This window comes from Populus alba, chromosome 9 (genome assembly GCF_005239225.2).
Source record: "Populus alba chromosome 9, ASM523922v2, whole genome shotgun sequence".
Taxonomy (NCBI): Eukaryota; Viridiplantae; Streptophyta; class Magnoliopsida; order Malpighiales; family Salicaceae; genus Populus; species Populus alba.
Window position 1 is genome coordinate 7783636 of NC_133292.1, and position 18568 is coordinate 7802203.

Here is an 18568-nt window from a genome sequence, read left to right on the forward strand (position 1 = left end):
CTCTTGCTGCAACAGTTTGTAATCTTCAGGAACTGGTCCTCTTGCAACGTAGAGAAATCAGTTAGCTTCGCCTCTGTATGTATATATATATGTCTTCTATTAATAATATAAGCAAGCGATTCTCTCCCCTGCTTCAGTTCTATCATGGTATCAGAGCTTTAATGACCAAGCGGTCACGAGTTCGAATCTCACCATCCCCATTTATTTGATAAAAATTAAGCACAAGGTAATGTGGGTCTGTGCAAGTTTCAAGCCCAAAGGGCTTTCACTTGAGGGGGCGTGTTAGAGAATAATATAAATCATATCTTGGGACCTCACCTAAAAGCTTAAGCTTTTGGGTTGAGATGGTTCTTTGACAATTTGAACTTGAAATTTATACAAGTTTAAACTATTTTATATTTAATTTTTATTAAATAAACAGAACAGTAAAATTTCAAACTCATTACCACTTCGTCATCAGAGCTCTAATAACATATTAAGTTACTAATTTGACCAAAAAACTCAAGGTGTTTAATCATTAATGAGATTTTAATATATGATTTATATTTTTTTTTAATAAGTATTGTGTTAAGATTAGTTTTAAAAAATATGTTTTGTTTGAAAATATATATATTAAAATAATATTTTTATTTTTTAATATTAGTATATCAAAATAATATAAAAAATTAAAAAAATAATTCAAAGTAAAAATATAAAAAAATATATTAAAAAATAAAAAAACCAAACATCATCTGAAACGAATAAAAGTGACGAAAGGAACCTTGACTGGCTTACAGTTACAAATTTGTTGTTTTGTGATTTATGATCCTCAATAATTTGATCTGCCGTCGCGAACTTGACAGAGAATCAGACAAGGCAGATTTCGAGAGCCCATGCATATCAAGTGGCAAAGACTCTTTTGGACTCAACGAAAGGGAAATGACGGAGAGATTCGATAGTACACGAGACTCTAAGTTGTTTGGTACAGTAATACAAAAATAAATTTGTTTGATATATTAAAATAATATATTTTAAATTTTTTTATTTATAATAACATGTTAAAAAATAAATATAATAATAAAATGACAGTTAAACGGCTGCGCTAAACTATCTCTAGTTAAGTTATTATATGGTATTGCATTTTAAATTGGGTCGAGTAAAATTTAAATTTTTTAAAAAATTAATACTGTTTTATCATTTAAATATATTAATATTATAAATAATTTTTTAAAAATTAAAAAATATTATTTAATATATTTTTACATAAAAAAATATTTTAAAAAACAACACACAAAATTCCAGGAGTTGCGTTCCATATTTGCCACCAACTCTTCAGTGACAAAATACTTTTAATTTTCATGTGCAGTGTTAGGGTATGACATGATCTTTCGACATTCCGTGGTCGGTGTTTGCTCTGTGTTTATATTTGCATTAAACATGCCTTCTGATTAATTTCCTGGGAAAACAGGATTTAATCTTCAATAATTAAAATGGACATCAAGTGGTTTTGTCAATTATTTAGCAATAATTAATACCATTAAAAATGATGATTTAATTTAAACTCAATATATATTAATCAAACCCACTTTAAATAAATAAATATTTTTAAATAATTATTTTATCCGATAAGTAATTATAAACATTGCTAAATTCAACCTGATTCAAGTTATGTATTTATATTATATAAATATGTTTGCATAGCATACTGATTGTTTTTAATATAGTGTGTCATAAAACACACATATAAAATTTATAATTTTTTAATTATATCATTCAATACATATTACTTACATACTTCATACTTGTATACATATAAATATATATTAATTTATTTTATTTTTATTGAATAATAAATAATAGTTGGACAATGAATACCAGAAATCTAATAAATAATTTATCAATATCTAAATTTTTTACTTGATAAATAATAAATATGATACAAATATTAAGAAATTCAACCCATATCTTTATAATCCCTAAATACAACAACATTGATTTTTACATACTAAATCCTAATCTGCATACACAGTCTCAACATTCTGGAACATTTTTTCTCTCCTATCCGAACCCGATCACGTGCAAACATTGTCTGAAAACTAGATTAGAGTATTTTGAGTTTGCTTGGGGCTCCATTTATGGGTATCCTAATAAAAAACAGTAGCCATGCAGATTTTGTTTACCGTTTCGATTATCGCTAAAAAAAATTATAAATTTTGATGGACATAGATGATAGCATAGGATTCTCATCACCTTTTTAAATTATTAAAATCTATGTTTTTTTATTTTAATATTGAAAAAAAAACCCGAACCAAAACGTGTTTCTCACGCGTCGATGATGTTCCATTTTCTAATGATAAATGCCTTGAAATTTCTATCGCATGAGGTGATCATTTCTGGTCAAGTCCGAGCCAAGCACAAACAAAGCTGTGAGCGTGGGCCATTACTGGACTAAAGGATACGTGGGCCCTTTTGTATTCAGAACCGAATTGGGCCTCGTGCCCAGTATCAAATCCTAGTAAGGCTGCACAGAATGGATCCCCGCTCTGGCCAGAATGGATCCCCTGCTCTGGCGCTGGCTGGATTTCACTCGCAAAGTATAGGCAGATAAATTTAAATGAAATAATGAATAAATAAATAAATAAATGCAAGGTGGATTTGGATCAAGCAATCAATCTCTGGGTCTCTCGCTCGCTCTCCCAACTAGCTTACCCTCAGAACAGATAGATCCAGATCGCGCTTTAAAAGATCTCCACCCCTAACCTTTTCAATTCGATCTCTCAGGTAATTCTCTCTACAGCAATAAAAAAATGGTTGATTTGTAAATTGATGTGATATATGTGTTGTGTTAATTGAAAGAAAATGCCATTATAATTGGCGCGTTTCTGGTTTGATTGCAGGCAGGCCGCTTTTGTTTTAGGTTACATAACAAAAAAATGTCGAGGAGGCCAGGTAATCCTGCCAGACGTTTGGCTGATGGAGGAAGTCTTCCTTTTGCTGGGTCGATGCATTCTAAATCGCGTTCGTCGCCGTTACTATCCATTGGCCTTGTTGTCGTGGTAATTTTTATTGCTCTTTGTAATTTTCATTTTCTTTGGGATGACAAGTTAGTAAGTAAAGTGGTTTGGGGTTTAGTGTGAAATCTGCTGCTTGAATTTGTTCTTTTGTTGATTTCAGGGCGCGATTCTTCTTATTGGATACTGTTACAGTGGCTCAGGTTTTTGGTTTCTCTACCGACTTTGATCTGTTACATCTGATACTGATTTACTGCTGGATCTGATCTGGTTTAAGTAAACAAGAAGCATTAACTTTGTTTTCCCTGCTAACATGAATAGCATAGCATATTTTCTTACACTTAAAGAAGGGAAAACAGCTAATATCGAAACAAAAGTAAAGGAAATAAAACATGCTTGTAACGAATTTCGTGTTTCAGTTTGGTTTCCTTTTTGTAGACTTTGAATTCAATTATTATAGGCAGACGGGTTTGAACATGAAAGTTTTATATGCTACAAGTCATGTGAATTTATGATCTTTTTGTGTGACAGGTGGGCATATCTCCAATAGAGAAGCTTTAAGTAAGACAGAAGGTAAATTTAAATGATATCTTTATATTTTTCCTTCTTAGTTTGTACTTGTTTGGGTCTGTTACGCTAACTGGCATATTGAAAGATGCAACTCTGTTGAATTAGTTGGTATCAGGATTTTTCTTGAGTGTTCCATTTATTTTTCCTGAGTTTATGTATGGTATCTATCATATTCAGAGAACTCTTAGAGAAGCTTTTTCATGCTACTTTAATATGGACTCTTTTTCGGTGTGATTCTTAAGTAAACATTGGCTAAAATCTTCATTTCCTTGACTGCAATATAATGTTATTAGCTGTTGTTGTTATGGACAACTTGTATTTCCTCATTGCCTTTCTTATTGTGATTGAGAGTTATCTGGAGTTTTGAGCTTTTGATTAATCCTTAGTCAAGTGCAGTCCCCAGCTTTTGCCTTTGATCTAGACTTTGCATGTATCTCTTTGCTCTTAATGGTTTGTATAAGGGACAATGAAGATTACTAAGAACATTTTGAGCATTTGTTCTCTCTTGTCTAGGAATGTTGCCAGCGTAAAAATTCCAGCAATCTGAGATTTGGGGGTATTCATATGCAGGTGGTGTTTCTTGCACACTAGAAGTCCAAAGAGCGATACCTATTCTGAAGAAGGCTTATGGTGACAGCATGCGTAAAGTACTGCATGTAGGCCCGGACACTTGTTCTGCAGTATCAAGCTTATTAAAAGAAGAGGATACCGAGGCCTGGGGTGTGGAGCCATATGACTTAGATGATGTGAGTGCCAACTGCAAGAGCCTTGTGCGCAAAGGCCTTGTGCGTGTAGCTGATATCAAATTTCCTCTGCCCTACCGGCCAAAAATCATTCTCTCTTGTTATAGTGTCAGATGCATTGGATTACTTGTCTCCAAAATATCTCAACAAAACACTTCCAGAATTGGCAAGGGTGGCTGCTGATGGCCTAGTTGTATTTTCTGGTAATTGGTCATGTGCTTACTCTCTTTTAGGCTGTTAGTATTTCCGCAAGCATTCATGTAAATCAGAAGCCAAGCTGAAAATTACTCTTTTTCGTCAACAGTGTTTTGAACAGTAGAAGGCTCTTCTAGGGACTGCATTCACCTTAAAATATTATATCCTAAACTTGCCATGACCTGGTTACTTGTAAGGATCAAACACCATGAAGAGAGATAGAGTGCACCTTTAGTCATGTTCCTTTTTATCAACCAAGGCTCTTCCCTTGTCAAAGAAAGATGCTGAGGGTAAAGAGTCCAAACTGTGCTCTCATTTATTTCATAATCATTGATTAGGAAAATGATATTCTTGTAAAACATAATTATTTGTACTGCCATGCTATAAACAGACATCTAAATAGTCTGTTTATATTGCTAATGCATTTTTTTCATCTGATAATTTATGTCATTCAAATAGCTCTTCTGATCTGATTGTTGATCTCTTTTTTCCTTCTGTAGGCGCCCCAGGTCAGCAAAGAGTTAAAGTTACAGAGTTGTCTAAGTTTGGTCGTCCGGTAAGTGGCCAATGTTATTCACTTTTTGGATTTTTCTAGACATTAAGATCTCACTGTTTTTTGCCAATACTATTCTTTGCTTGAATGTTAGTCTGCTGGGTGTGCTTTCTATGCCTTTAGGTGTTAAGTCAGTTGTTGAAAGGGTTTGCTTTCTCTCATTGAAGGGGAAAGGTACAAGGAATATGGAATTTCTGATCATTTCTAAGATAGAATCTATACATCCATTTGAATTTTTATACAGCGCATAGCTCTCAGTCGCATTAATCTTTGTTGTATCATGCTGTGAATTTGTATCTTTATGATTAGAGAAACTAAAGATTCTATTCTAGAAGAGATACCTAAATTGTTATTCTTGTGAAGGCCAAATTCCGGACCTCAACATGGTGGATAAGGTACTTTGTTCAGACTGGTTTACAAGAGAATGAATCTGCCTTAAAGAAGTTTGAGCAGGCGGCATTGAAGAAGTCATATAAGCCAGCCTGCCAAGTTTTCCACCTCCAGTCATATGATTGAAAGTTTTGGTGTCATAACATTTTCCATTGCTGTGTCTGCAAACTGGCAACAAACCATGCCAATGATAAGCTATTTTGTGGAATTACGTTCATGTTGGTTCTTATCTTGATACAGTAAATCTCTTGATCATTATTTATTGAGGAAAGTAAGCATGTATGAATTCACTTCCACTATTCTTTATAAGATAAGTTTTTGCACTCTATCTGCTGCTATTGCTTGTATTTATGTTCTGTTGGTATATCCGGACCTGTTCTTTACTCTGACCGCAGAACATGTCTCAAGTTTCATTTTTGGTATGATAAAATCAGCATGGACAATCTTTACTTTTTATCTTCATTTTATTTGTCTTGTATTCTGTCATTTGTTTCTACCATCTAAAATGTGTTGAAGGCAAGAACTTTGATGGTGTTAGGAGAAGATACTATAATGTACTCGGGTTTAACTAAGAGTTCTATTACCTTGTTGTTTAAACGGGTTCTAGTTTCCTGAAGCTCTTCCCTTTAAAGCTGAAGAATTGCATGTTGCTAGCCGTCACGAATTTTGATGGTTTTTGTTTCTATTACATCGCTTTTTTCAAGTTCCCTGCTGGATGTTAGATGTATGTTCAGTTACATCTATTACATCGCTTGTTTCTATTACAAAAAAAACTTTCCAAATTCATACACACATGAAGAATTGCCGTTGTCATCATTGGCAGAGCCGCGTGCAATCAGCTTCATGCTTTCCAGTTACTTTGTTCTCCATTTATAATAGATTTCATCTGACTGAATCTTCCAGTTCCACTCGTATATTTATGGAACATTCCAGTTTTTAAAAAAACATTTGAATCTGAATTTAAATGGCTGCAGACTATTTTAAAGGTGAAAATGATATAATCTTTTTTAGTCTTGCTTTCCCACCAACGTTTCAAATTGTCAAAATTATATTTGTTGACATGACATGACAAAGGAAGCTTATTAGGATTTTTTCGGATGAGAATATATTGAAAAGTGGATTTTTAATAATAAAAAAACCCCCCAGTTTGATCAACCATCATTTTAGTGGTTGAAAACTAAGCAAGTAAATGATAATGACGTATCCTCCACTTTTATTGTTTTTTAAAAAGACAAATGATATGTCGGCCTCTCGTGTCAAAGAAAAAAAAACCACATGCACGGGCTTGGATTGTTTTTTAATTGGACAAGTGTGATGGGCCACCTAGGCCCAAATTCATATATTAGGCCCATTACCCTTTTAAATCTCATGAAAATAAATAGCTTTAAAATATATTAAAAATATCAATTTTAAGAACAATTTTTTTTTTTATAAAACTATCAAGCATTGTTTTACTGTCCTTTGTGATTTTTATTTATTTTTAATTTTTGTTCTTGCACAACTTTTTTATTTATTATTATCATCATGTGATTACAAGAAAAATGGACAAAAAAAAATTCCTAGGTAATATTCTTATATATATATATATATATATATACTTTTTTTTAATTTACATATACTTAAATAAAAAAAAAATTCAGTAGCTTCTTGCGATAAGAAATCAAATATTTTGATATGCACTTATCGTTTATTTTTTTAATATAGCCTTTTATTTATATCACAAATCTCTTTCTAGTATATAATGATTGATTTGATTAAACATACATGCCAACTTTTCAATTCATCATAATTTATTTTATAAACTGAAATTTATTCTAACAATACCTATACTTTCTTTATATTAAAAAATAATTTTTCATCCAACTCATGGCATAATAAAATTACAATAAATTTATTAGTCTTAAAATCTGCATTACAGCATGATGAGGTATGGTCAAAATTATATTTTTATCCTAACTACAATTTCAAAAGTGTTAGGTTAATTAAACACATCATAATTTTACATGTTTCTTGTTAATTTTTTTAAAACATTGGTTATGAAAAACTTTTATTTTTTAACTTTTTACAAACACATATTTCAAACTATAACTGCTAGTTCTCATATAATCATATAATTAGAACTTATTTGGCAATGCTGCCAATGTTTTTTTTTAAATATTTTTTATATTTTAACTTTAACTTTTATATTTTTGAATTATTTTGATAATAATATTAAAAATAATATTTTTTAAAATAAAAAATAATATTTTAAATAAAATAAAAAAAATACAATTTAAAAAACAAATACTACTTGTACTAATAGACTGGCTGATGGAAAGAAACAATAATAAACCAGCTCCACTATAAAACTAAAAACCAGAAGTGGATGCTAACGTGCGCCAATTTCCACTTCCAGCATCCCTCCCCGTCACCCCATGGCCACAAAAGACCAGCAGCCCAAAAAACTCCCACTCTTTCCCTTGCTCTCCCTCCTCTGCTTCGCCTCCATCTTCCTCGCTCTCTCCCTTTCCCTCTCCAAAAGAGCCTCAATCTCTAACGAAACCATCCATTTCAGATCCACCCCAACACTAACCTCCACTCCCTGCAATTACTCTCATGGTTCCTGGATCTACGACCCAAATTGGATACCCAACAAATATGACAGTACATGTAAAGAAATATTCAAAGGTTGGAATTGCATTGCTGGGAATAAATCAAATGCTAAAGACATCATTAAGTGGCGATGGCAGCCTAACGGGTGTGATCTCCCTCCCTTCGACCCGGTCCGGTTCTTGCAGACCTTTAGAGACACCAGCATCGGTACTCTCTCTCTAAATTAATCATTATGTATGTATTTCTTGTGCTTTCTTTGGAGCTAATGAATGGTGTAACAGTGCAGGATTTGTTGGGGACTCGTTGAATAGGAATATGTTTGTTTCTCTCTTTTGCTCTCTAAAAAGGGTGTCAAGTGATGTGAAAAAGTGGAGACCAGCTGGGGCTGATCGTGGCTTTACTTTTCTTCTCTATAATCTTACTATTGCGTATCATCGAACTAATCTTTTGGCGCGATATGGTAGGTAAGCTCTGCTTGCTATGCCAATCTTATCTTCTTGCATGTTAGCATTTTGGTAAAAAATGGAGTTCTTGGTTATGGTACTTCAAGATTTGAAACTACTTAGGCATGTTCTGCTTTTGTTTGTTTAGGTGGTCAGCTAATGCTAATGGGGGTGAGTTGGAATCTCTTGGATATAAAGAGGGTTATAGAGTTGATGTTGATATTCCAGAAGGCACATGGGCGGATGCTCCGAGCTTCCATGATGTTCTAATCTTCAACACAGGACACTGGTAATTTAAGTTACTGTAATTTTTCTGAACAATGTAGGATGTGAAATCTGGTCTATATTCGTTTTATATATAATTGGTAGTAGCTACTAGAGTTTCTTTTCTGTGCTATTCCTGCATCTTTTTTGGTTGTTTTTATTATTTGAAAGATTTTTCATTGACTGTTTAATATGGCTCTTTGCTTCTTGTGAATAGGTGGTGGGCTCCCTCAAAGTTTGATCCTGTGAAATCTCCCATGCTTTTTTTTGAAAAGAACCAGCCTCTGATCCCTCCAGTGCTTCCTGCTGTTGGCCTGGACAAGGTTTTGAAACACATGGTACAGAGTCAATCTGCTTTTAGTTTTCATCTCATTTTTAAATTGCCGTGAAAAATCCATGAATGTGCCATATGATATGGTTGTGTGACCTCTCACTGCTATTTCAGTGAGTGGTGTCCTTAGAAATCTGATAGATAAAGAAATCCCAATCTCCAGAATGTGCATTAGCCATCCTTTCTTATTTATCTGAACTTTAGTTATTTTAGTACTCTTTAACATAATGTCACATATAATTCCAAAATTACGCTCCTCTCAGAGTTCTGTGAGCATAGCACTTTGTAAACTACTGACTTATGGATATGGCAACACAGCTATAAATAAAAAATAGACTGATGACAATTGATTCTGACAGGAAAATGATAAACTATTTATCTGCTAGACTCTGCTATTTGTATGCTTGACGCATGCTTCCACACTTAATGTTCTGCAGATATTAGTGATATTGTTTCAGTGCTTAGGCTACATAATTGTTGTGGTTGTTTCCCTTTCTTGCGCCCCTGCATCTTTAGTGCATGCAGGATTCATTCTGTTTCTTTGGTGCTGTGCCAAGAGACCCCTGTCACATGCTACTGTTTATTTAATTAAAATGGGCATTTTTAATTTCTCATGTCCTATGTTTTCACTGTAGATTCTCTTTGTTGAGAGAAGAATGCGTCCGGGTGGGATCAAGCTCTTTCGTACACAATCACCTAGACATTTTGAAGGAGGTGATTGGGATCAAGGTGGTTCTTGCCCACGACTACGGCCTTTGTCAACTGAAAAAGTGAGTCACATCCGAACTATGAGTTTGGACATAATAGTTTGTTGACTTGATGGCAATTTGATATTACTATGTTGTGAAGCATAATCAGTGCCAAACCTTGCATTTGCTTTTCAATTGCTGCACTTTTGTTCTACAACAGTATACAAAGGTAAAAGCTTCTTCCTTTCTCTTTCAGGTTGAAGAACTCTTCTCTCTAAAGAATAATGGGACAAATGTTGAATCCCGTCTGGTTAATCAGCACCTGTTCAAGGCTCTCAAGGGGTCTACATTCCATGTTTTGGACGTAACTCACCTGAGTGAGTTCAGAGCAGATGCTCATCCGGCAACAGCAGGTGGAAAGAAACACGATGACTGCATGCACTGGTGCTTGCCAGGAATTACGGATATTTGGAATGACTTATTCATAATGCATCTAAACATTATTAAGGCTAGAAACTGATGTATCCACTAGTAGATATCCTCTATAAATTGAGTTCTCTTTTGGTTTCCTGGAATCTGCTAGGTTTGATCTGCTTGGTCTTATGCTTATTCATTTACATGATATTGATACCATGATCTAGGGTTTTCTAATACAGAATTTTAGAAGTTAAACACACACACACACGAGAATGTGCTTCCAGCCATGTTTTGGAAACCTATGATTTTCATTATAGAACTGGAAATTCAAGAGCTTCTAGAAATATTATTTCAGTCTTTATTTTGGTTGCCATTTCTTTGGTAAAGATTTTGGAGATAGTTAAAAGAGATGAACTATGGTCGCGCTTAAGTCGCTTGTTCCAGCACATGCAATTGCTACACACGAAACAGAAAAAGAAAAAGCTTATTCAATCTCCACGACCCATCCCATAGTGTCCTCAATGCGACCAGTTTGAATTCCTGTCAATGTTCTACGTAGTTTCTCAGATACAGTACCCTCGCCTGTTTTATATTCAACCCTGCATTGGCGTAAGCAATTATCGCATGTTAAAAGCTGCAAGACTAGAGAGGAGAAAGAGCAAGAAACATTTTTTCACTTTTCATATCATATAGTATGCGTTGCAACCTATACCTTTGTCCCTGATAGGTTACACTGCCAACAGGCTTAATTGCTATCGCAGTTCCTGTGCAGAAAGCTTCATCAGCATTTATCAACTCCTCCAGTGGGATAGCACGTTCCTCAATCTGATCAAAGGTCGGTAGAGCATGCTCAGTTTAGAGGGAAAACCAAATTAAACTTTAGGAATGCTTTACTCCTTTGTGCGTAATTCAGTTCTCAGCTCTTGCCACCAAACACTTGTGCATATCCAGAAAAGGATTAAAAATGATAGGAAAGAAGGTAGATTATGAACTCTCAGTTTACAAATACGAGATCGACTGGTTTTTCTTACATCAGAATTTACTTACTTGATATCCGAACCAGGAAGCAACTTCAATGATGCTTTTTCTTGTGATTCCAGGCAGAATAGTTCCGGCTATTGGAGGAGTTGAGATGACATTTCCCTGCAAAAGAAATACAATGCTGCATTAATATACGATGTTACCCACCGAATTAAACATAAACTAACTGCACTCAGAATATAAGCTATGAATCTGAAGCTGGAACACGAAAAAGTGATCTCGCCTTCATCGAAGACTGATTCTCATTAGTCTTACCTTCATAACAAAGATATTACATGCAGTAGCCTCCTCTATATTTTTGCCAGTTGCTGAATCAAGGAATATAGCATCGGTGAAGCCTTTGGCCTTTGCTTGAGTGATTGCCTTGTAAATCTATAGTAGAAGTGAAAAGGTAAGCAAGATTTAACCCATTATTTGTTAAGACGGTAAGCATATGTAGATAGACAGGGTAGTGCTTACAGGCGAATAGTTAGTGATAGATTTAATGCCACCAGTTCCTCCAGGAATTGCTCGATAGACCTTATCTTCAACAGAGAAGTGCATGGGACCCTGCATTTATGCAAAATTAACACTTCATCACAACCCCACTTTGCATCACTAAATGAAATGCATTTCTTTCCTTCCCCAGTACTTGACAAAGTTCTGCAACTGTCTACTAAACTCACATTGAAATAGTTGCCAACTGGAGAAGCATATGCTAGGAAGGAGTATTCTGGAGATGGCGCCACACCTAGAATTGACCCTGTTCCCAGGAGCAAGGGCCTAATATAGAGCGATCCTTTTCCTGGAGGAGGTACCTATACCCAATTCAAAACACATTTTTAAATGATAATTACAAGATAACTAGTAAGATATTCATAAATGTGAACGAAACTTAAGGCTAACGGGATAAGTCAGGGCTGTGAATTTGAATACCCATCTTTTATTGGCCAAAGCAGTTTGCTTTATTGAACTAACAAATTGCTCAGTAGTTGGTGATGGCATGCACATTCTTTCCGCCCCCATTTGCATGCGTAGAGCATTTTGTTCTGGCCGGAAGAGTCGAATACGGTTATCATCACCTCTATATGCCTTTAAGCCTTCAAGTAACCCCTAGTAACAAGAACATTCATGTAATTGTCACTCAAATGGTCGTGAGAAAAGGATCTGTTAATTAATCACATATTTCTGCTATTAATTTAGCAGTGCCAATGCTCATTCGTATGAGCTCTTTACATTAGTGCAGTTTCATATTGCCACTTACTTGTCCATAATTTAGAACTCCAGAGGAAGGGCTCAGCTCGACGTTTCCATAGCGAGTTAGGTGGCCTTGTGAAAATGCACTCTCCCCACTAGAGCATTTCATCACGTACATGTAATCAGTTGGAATGAAACTAAATTTAAGCTCATCCCAGTTGCAAAGGTCATGCTCTTCTTGATCACCATTTATACTGTTATCAAAATGAAAAAAATAAATAAAAGATTAAAATCCCATCAAGTTGCACTGCATTAATTAAAGGCTTCTAGAAAGAGAACATTTTCAACTCTTGGGATGGAAGTGACCCTTCAAGATGGTGCCCGTTTAGCTAAATAACGTCATTTACCTGGCATCACTAGCTGTTTGCACACCTCTTGCATTCCTCGAGCAATGTCGTAGCTGTTGACAAAAGGAAAGGTAAAGCCCAGTTATGTTTACGTTAATACTATGTTCATCAAATATCTCACTGGGTAACCTTTTAAACCAAATTTAAACCCTGGATCAAGAATTTAAGATACGGAACAAAGATTAACGATACCCAATTAATTAGTTCATTTCTTATCTAATGAACCTATTTTTTAGTTATATGGAGATACTAATCTGATGATAAATCAACACTAATTTATCCATGAAATTTTAAGAGCCGAAGAAAACAAACTCATTTGACGTTGAACAGATCAATGGCTTTTCTTAGAAGGTGACTGGGAAATGTCTTCACACGCAATTTTGAATGATCGACTACAAATCAAATCGAAAGAAAGGAACACAAGGGCGGATTCTCTCTCTCCTCTCACTGGCTTGCTTTCTTTCAGGAAAAAAACAAAACAAAACACGCTAAGTGACACCTTCTCAATATCCAGCTGCTGCCACTTCTTGAATGCATGCAGGTATGATGTATAGGCACTCCATCACCAGTTCTCAGCTCCACCTCCACTGTCTCGCCAGCATCTTATTTCTTAACTTGTTCTATACCCACTTTTACTCACGACAATCAAATTCTAATGGGTACAAATGAATAACTTGCTATTCATGAAAAAAAAAAATTAAAAGAAAATGAGAGAAAAAAAGCGAAGCACTTGGCCTCTTCGAATGGAAGTCTCTTGCTCATTTTTTCCTCTCGGTTTGTTCATCTTCTGAATGAATTTGGGAAATAAAAGATGTTAAGATTATTATTATTATTATTAAATCAACATTTGATATTTTTTTCAATCATATTTCGAGACGAAAATTCTTTTATGGGAGAACTGAGAAAACCGTTTGAAATTGGAGCCTGAGTGCGAGCTGGAGAGCGAGAGTACCGGCGGTGATGAACTGATAATGTGTGAGCGTTGCAGATTTTTTTTGGCGACGGACAAAGAGAGTAAATTATAAAATAGTCCTCCTAGTTTCGAGAAACAAATTAATTTGTTCCATTTGTCTTAAGAATTAATTATATAATCCTTTCACCAGTATCGACCACTCTTAATTTAACATTATTTTATCTCGATAATTTCCTTTTATTCTCATTATTCTTTTCACAATTCTTTTCACTATTTTCCCTATTTTTTGAATTAAGAAATAAAATAAATTAAAAAAACGTAAAATGAATGAAGAGGGCTAAATAATTAGTTTTTTTTTAAAATAAAAAACAATCAATTCATTTCTCAAAAATAAAGTGACTAATTTATAATTTGGTGATGAGATACCGAGAATCTGAAATAAACCGAGAGGTGCAAAATTGAGATTCAAAGCAAGAAGCTCCTAACTTAATTTTGCGTGGATGTAAGCCTTGAGCTCCTGGATTCAGAGTCTTCCAAAGATAGATTGAACATCCTCCTATAAAGATCCAAGAAAGAAAAAGAAATATTTGACGCACCTTGATGGCCAAGACACTTCTTCTAAGTGGTCGATTCATCCACTCGAGGCTGCAAATCTTTCCTCTAGACATTGTATGCAGAGCTGAGCTTCGAGAATACAGCTAGTTCACTGGCAATCCTGCGCTAAAAGTTGAATATTACTGTGAGCTCATGGGTTAACTGACTCTGATTTAAGCTTCGGGAAACAAAACCATGGCCACACACGCCTCTCTCTCTCTCTCTCTCTCTCTCTCTCTGTAATTCAAAACGGGACTCCAGCCTTCAAAATTAGGCCGTTTTTGCTTTGCTTGTTTGCTACGTCCTGTCTATATTTACTTCCACAGTCGGTATCTGCCCCACCAGTGGTACCGGTTGTGTATATATAGTTATTAATTACACCATCTTTTTATTTTATTTTATTTATTTATTTTCTTGATCGTGTATTTAACAACAAATAGCTTCCCTAACCGCCAGGGCAGATTATTAAATAAGTAGATTGTTCATAGAATTTCAATACAGAACCTAATCGATGATCTAATCTAAATCTATACCACAATATTTCTCCAGATATTGACGAGAATATATGGTGGTTCTCTCACTGAGACTCTGTTGACGTTACTTTGGCCACAAGAAATCAACGACGACGACCATTGAAGTGGAAAATGAATATAAAAGAAAGAGATTGATTGAAGTAGTACTTGATTAGCTATTTGTAATCTCAAAGGATATTTCTGATGATCAAGGATTTTTTTTTTTTAATATTATCCAAAATGTATATAGAGAGGGCGAGTCTTTAGTATTGTTCTAGTCCGTTTTAAATTCCAGCTGTTATTTTTTAAATTATTTTTAGTTTATAAATATATTAAAATAATATATATTTTTTATTTTTTAAAATTTATTTTTAACATAATACATCAAAAAAATATAAATTACTAACAAATAATAATTTAAAATATATTTTTTAGATTTTTTTAAAAAATACATCAAAATAATATTTTTTTTAATTTTAAAAATTTTATTTTTGACATTAGCACATTAAAAAATAATTGTTTTTTTTTTTAAAAAATCAAATTTTATGAAATGACTCCAAACACACACACCAAGCAAGCCAATCATAAAGAATCTGAAGATTATCTTGCTAGAATATTTCACAATCTAGATCATGGTATGATATCTCACTAGGATCGATATCCCATAGATCATGAAGATAAAAAAAGATCATATTAGAATATACCACGATCTTGAATATCATGAAAATAAATTAGATCGGATTTGAATATTTAAATTTCTAATACAGTTTTGAATAATTCAACCTCCGTTGCTATATATAGATCAATGCAGCGTTGCCAAGTTTCGGCTCCTTCGTTTTGTAGTCTTGACTTGTCCCTCATGAATCAGCCCTGAGATGTTTCTTTCCTTTTCTGAAGAGGCAGCAATTAATGGCGTCCGTGTTTTAGCCTTGCAGGGAGAAACGGTTGTGCAGGAATTAAAATCGTTTCTGGATAGGTATTTAGCTCATCATTTTTAGCATCCCAGTACACCAAACTTTAACCAAAAAGAGTAAAGGCACAACAGACTAACAGCTTTTAGCTGGACTCGGATCCAAAAGAATCCTACTCTTCGCAGCAGACATGTGCAGGAGAGACATGTAAATATGGTGCGATGTTGTTACAAAATCTGATACACTCAATATTTGGTGTTTCCAGAGATTAGAAAATGCATGGTTTGGTGGTAGAAGTCTTAACACAGCAAAACAATCCCTTTTCGTGGGGATTTAGGACCGGGAAGAGTGTCTTTAATCAGGAACAAATATACTTTACATATCATTAATGAGATAAAAATATACTAGACAGTAGAAATACCTTTTATACACCTATAGATGCAAGGAGATGATCATTCTTAAAATGAATAGTTTAGGTTAAAAGTGTTAAGATTAAACAAACAAAGTTTTATTATAGCCTTAATATAAGTCTATAACATTTTGTAAATCAATTGGGCTTCGTACGTAGCTACGTTTGGGGAATGTGGGTCTGACAGTTCGTTGAAATCTTGTTTGCTTGAATTCAACACGTGGCTAAAATTAATAAAATTAAGTATGACAACTTACCAGATTTATGTTCACTTGAGCTCAGAATGTGACTGAACCCAAATATGTTGGTTTGACTGCTTGTTAGACTCATGCTTATTTGGGCTTCGCAAGTGGCAGAGACCACGTACATTAGATATGACAACTTGTTAAACTCATTGGGTTTGAGTACAGCTCGACATTAGGTTTGTTTAATTGAAATTTAATGTTCAATGCTTCTATATATGTTTTCTTTGTGCTAGTTTTATATGTTTTAATAAATAATATATATAACATGGACAATTAATATATGATTTGTAATTCAAAAAACCCTAGTAGAATCTTGTTTGTAACAGTAAGGTAAGTTTAACTCATGAGGTCCATACATGATAAATAAAGAAGAAGAAGAAGAAGAACTTCTATAGGGAAGAAGAATGATAGTGAAAGAGGCTTATCTGAAGAACAAGCTCTGCAACCAAGTTGCACAAATTGCTAAAATATAGTTACAAATTCATTTCACACGTCCAAGTTCAACCCTTTTTTACATACAGAGGTAATCGCACAGTGACACAAATTCAACCCTTTTTCACATACAGAGGCAATCACACAATGGCACAAATCCTTGTTGCATGAGGAAACACTGTTTAGAAATTGCAAGCTAAATATAGATTTCTAAACAAACATTCAGAGAACACAAGAATAGAATGCACCAATGAAATTAACATTTTTAGACAATTAATCATTGGCAGAAGCTCAAGTCAACAAGCCATTTCTATGTGGAAGAGGAAAAGGGAGTAAAAGAAACAATGTCCCGAGCCCTCTACAATATGCCCTGTAAGACATTGTAATTAAACAACTTGTTTTTCTTTTTTACTCTCTTGTGATTTCACATAAATAAGAAAAGATTATGTAATAACAACATTATCATTATGTAACGTAGTTCTCAGAAGTCTTCCTTAACTTTATCCAAGCACACAACGTCGTCCTGTTTATGATTAAGGTCTTCAAAAACCCTGGGCAAGTATTTTAGAATAGGATCCATGTTTTTTTGAGAAGACAATAATGCATCGTAATGCCTTCGATTAATGCATTGTGAAAATCTCATGCACAAAATGTGTGAAGCCATGATTTTTTTTCTTTCTTAATGCAAGAATACAATAGAACATAAATGAAATGATAAAAAGGAATGCAAAGACTTGGAGAAGTTAAGAATTGCAGTAGCTATAAACCACAGAGACATGAACGAGAAGTTGGCAAACCTTAAGGAAGGAAGGAAGAGGAGAGAAACTGTAGAAACTCCTAGTTTGTCTCAAATTGCTGGTCAATAAATAATATATACAAAGAGAGGGAGGAGAGAAAGAAAGGCAGGCTTTAAATGGCTTCACAAAACCTAGCAAACAGAGATCATTCTGGGTAATTATGTCCAACTATGATCTATACATGGTTGTGCCAAATTAAATTGTGTCATTTCTATTGACTAGCTAGCTGTGTTACCAAAATGTTCAGCCCATGCTGGTCGTCATTTCTTGCCTTCCCACCAATGGTGGTGGTTTCCCATTTTTGCCCGTTATAATCTCTCCCTTCCAAAGAAAAGAAAGGGGAAGTATGGTTAAGCTATGAAAACAGAGAAGAACGTGTTTGACTTAACCAGGTTCCTCTTTGTTATCAACCACAAAGTTATCACTAGTTTTTCCCATTGAAGTATGGTTAAGTTATCACGAGTGATCCAGTGGCTATTCCGAGCAGCTTAAACTATCATTTCGTCAATTTTTTTGGAAAAACAATTTATTTTAGTTTATGTATGTGTTTTTTTATGATTTTAATGTGCCAGAACACTGTCCTAAGCAACTGGAATTTAACACAAAGTGTCATCCAACCAAGTGAGTGGGCTCTGTTTCATGAATCTTTTTCAATTGTAGCCGTAAGAACTTAGCAGTTAATAAGAGGAGGATGGATGCGACACACCCAAAGAAGCTGTAGCAGGCCTGAATTGATATCAGGGCTTCTTTTTTTGAGAGGATAGTAGGGCTTATTAGTTCTGCATCTTTAAGGCAGATTTATTACAGGGTTTATTATACAATGTCAGCTTATTACTATGGGCCAATTCCTTTAGCTGAACCTATTTTGGGTCTATTTAATGCCCACCAGGCCTTGGACATGTATGTGGGCCAAGCGCTTGGTCTGCAAGGAACGTTGGAGTTCTCTCTCATTTC

At 34.4% G+C, this 18568-nt stretch overlaps 3 protein-coding genes across 3 annotated transcripts; 2 read left to right on the forward strand and 1 right to left on the reverse strand.

Moving 5' to 3' along the window:
* Positions 1 to 2599: 2599 nt before the first annotated feature.
* LOC118059053 (probable pectin methylesterase CGR2) lies at positions 2600 to 5769 on the forward strand. Its single transcript, XM_035071861.2, is given in 8 exon segments — positions 2600 to 2760; positions 2877 to 3035; positions 3154 to 3193; positions 3522 to 3563; positions 4131 to 4387; positions 4389 to 4506; positions 4999 to 5054; positions 5415 to 5769. Coding segments are annotated over 7 exon segments (789 nt in total). The 5' UTR covers positions 2600 to 2760; positions 2877 to 2912; the 3' UTR covers positions 5568 to 5769.
* Positions 5770 to 7759: 1990 nt separating this feature from the next.
* Positions 7760 to 10327, forward strand: LOC118059054 (protein trichome birefringence-like 13). Its single transcript, XM_035071862.2, has 6 exons — positions 7760 to 8240; positions 8320 to 8497; positions 8625 to 8765; positions 8958 to 9078; positions 9707 to 9841; positions 10017 to 10327. Exons 1-6 carry the CDS (start codon positions 7856 to 7858, stop codon positions 10278 to 10280), a joined length of 1224 nt encoding a protein of 407 aa, XP_034927753.1. The 5' UTR covers positions 7760 to 7855; the 3' UTR covers positions 10281 to 10327.
* Positions 10328 to 10512: 185 nt separating this feature from the next.
* On the reverse strand, positions 10513 to 14580 carry LOC118059055 (branched-chain-amino-acid aminotransferase 6). The gene is made up of 10 exons (XM_035071863.2): positions 14311 to 14580; positions 12802 to 12854; positions 12462 to 12648; positions 12134 to 12310; positions 11884 to 12015; positions 11678 to 11767; positions 11474 to 11590; positions 11225 to 11320; positions 10890 to 11002; positions 10513 to 10776 (listed from the first exon to the last, which is right to left on the reverse strand). Exons 1-10 carry the CDS (start codon positions 14380 to 14382, stop codon positions 10662 to 10664), a joined length of 1152 nt encoding a protein of 383 aa, XP_034927754.1. The 5' UTR covers positions 14383 to 14580; the 3' UTR covers positions 10513 to 10661.
* Positions 14581 to 18568: the final 3988 nt, after the last annotated feature.

Excerpts from the sequence above, each read along its gene's own strand:
- LOC118059054 (XM_035071862.2), top strand. The coding sequence starts at position 7,856 with ATGGCCACAAAAGACCAGCAGCCCAAAAAACTCCCACTCTTTCCCTTG. Across the intron at positions 8,766-8,957 it reads ATCTTCAACACAGGACACTG|GTGGTGGGCTCCCTCAAAGT; the intron begins GTAATTTAAGTT and ends TCTTGTGAATAG. Across the intron at positions 9,842-10,016 it reads GGCCTTTGTCAACTGAAAAA|GTTGAAGAACTCTTCTCTCT; the intron begins GTGAGTCACATC and ends TTTCTCTTTCAG.
- LOC118059055 (XM_035071863.2), bottom strand. The coding sequence starts at position 14,382 with ATGTCTAGAGGAAAGATTTGCAGCCTCGAGTGGATGAATCGACCACTT. Across the intron at positions 12,855-14,310 it reads GAAGTGTCTTGGCCATCAAG|CTACGACATTGCTCGAGGAA; the intron begins GTGCGTCAAATA and ends TTTTGTCAACAG. Across the intron at positions 11,003-11,224 it reads CTTCCTGGTTCGGATATCAA|ATTGAGGAACGTGCTATCCC; the intron begins GTAAGTAAATTC and ends ACCTTTGATCAG.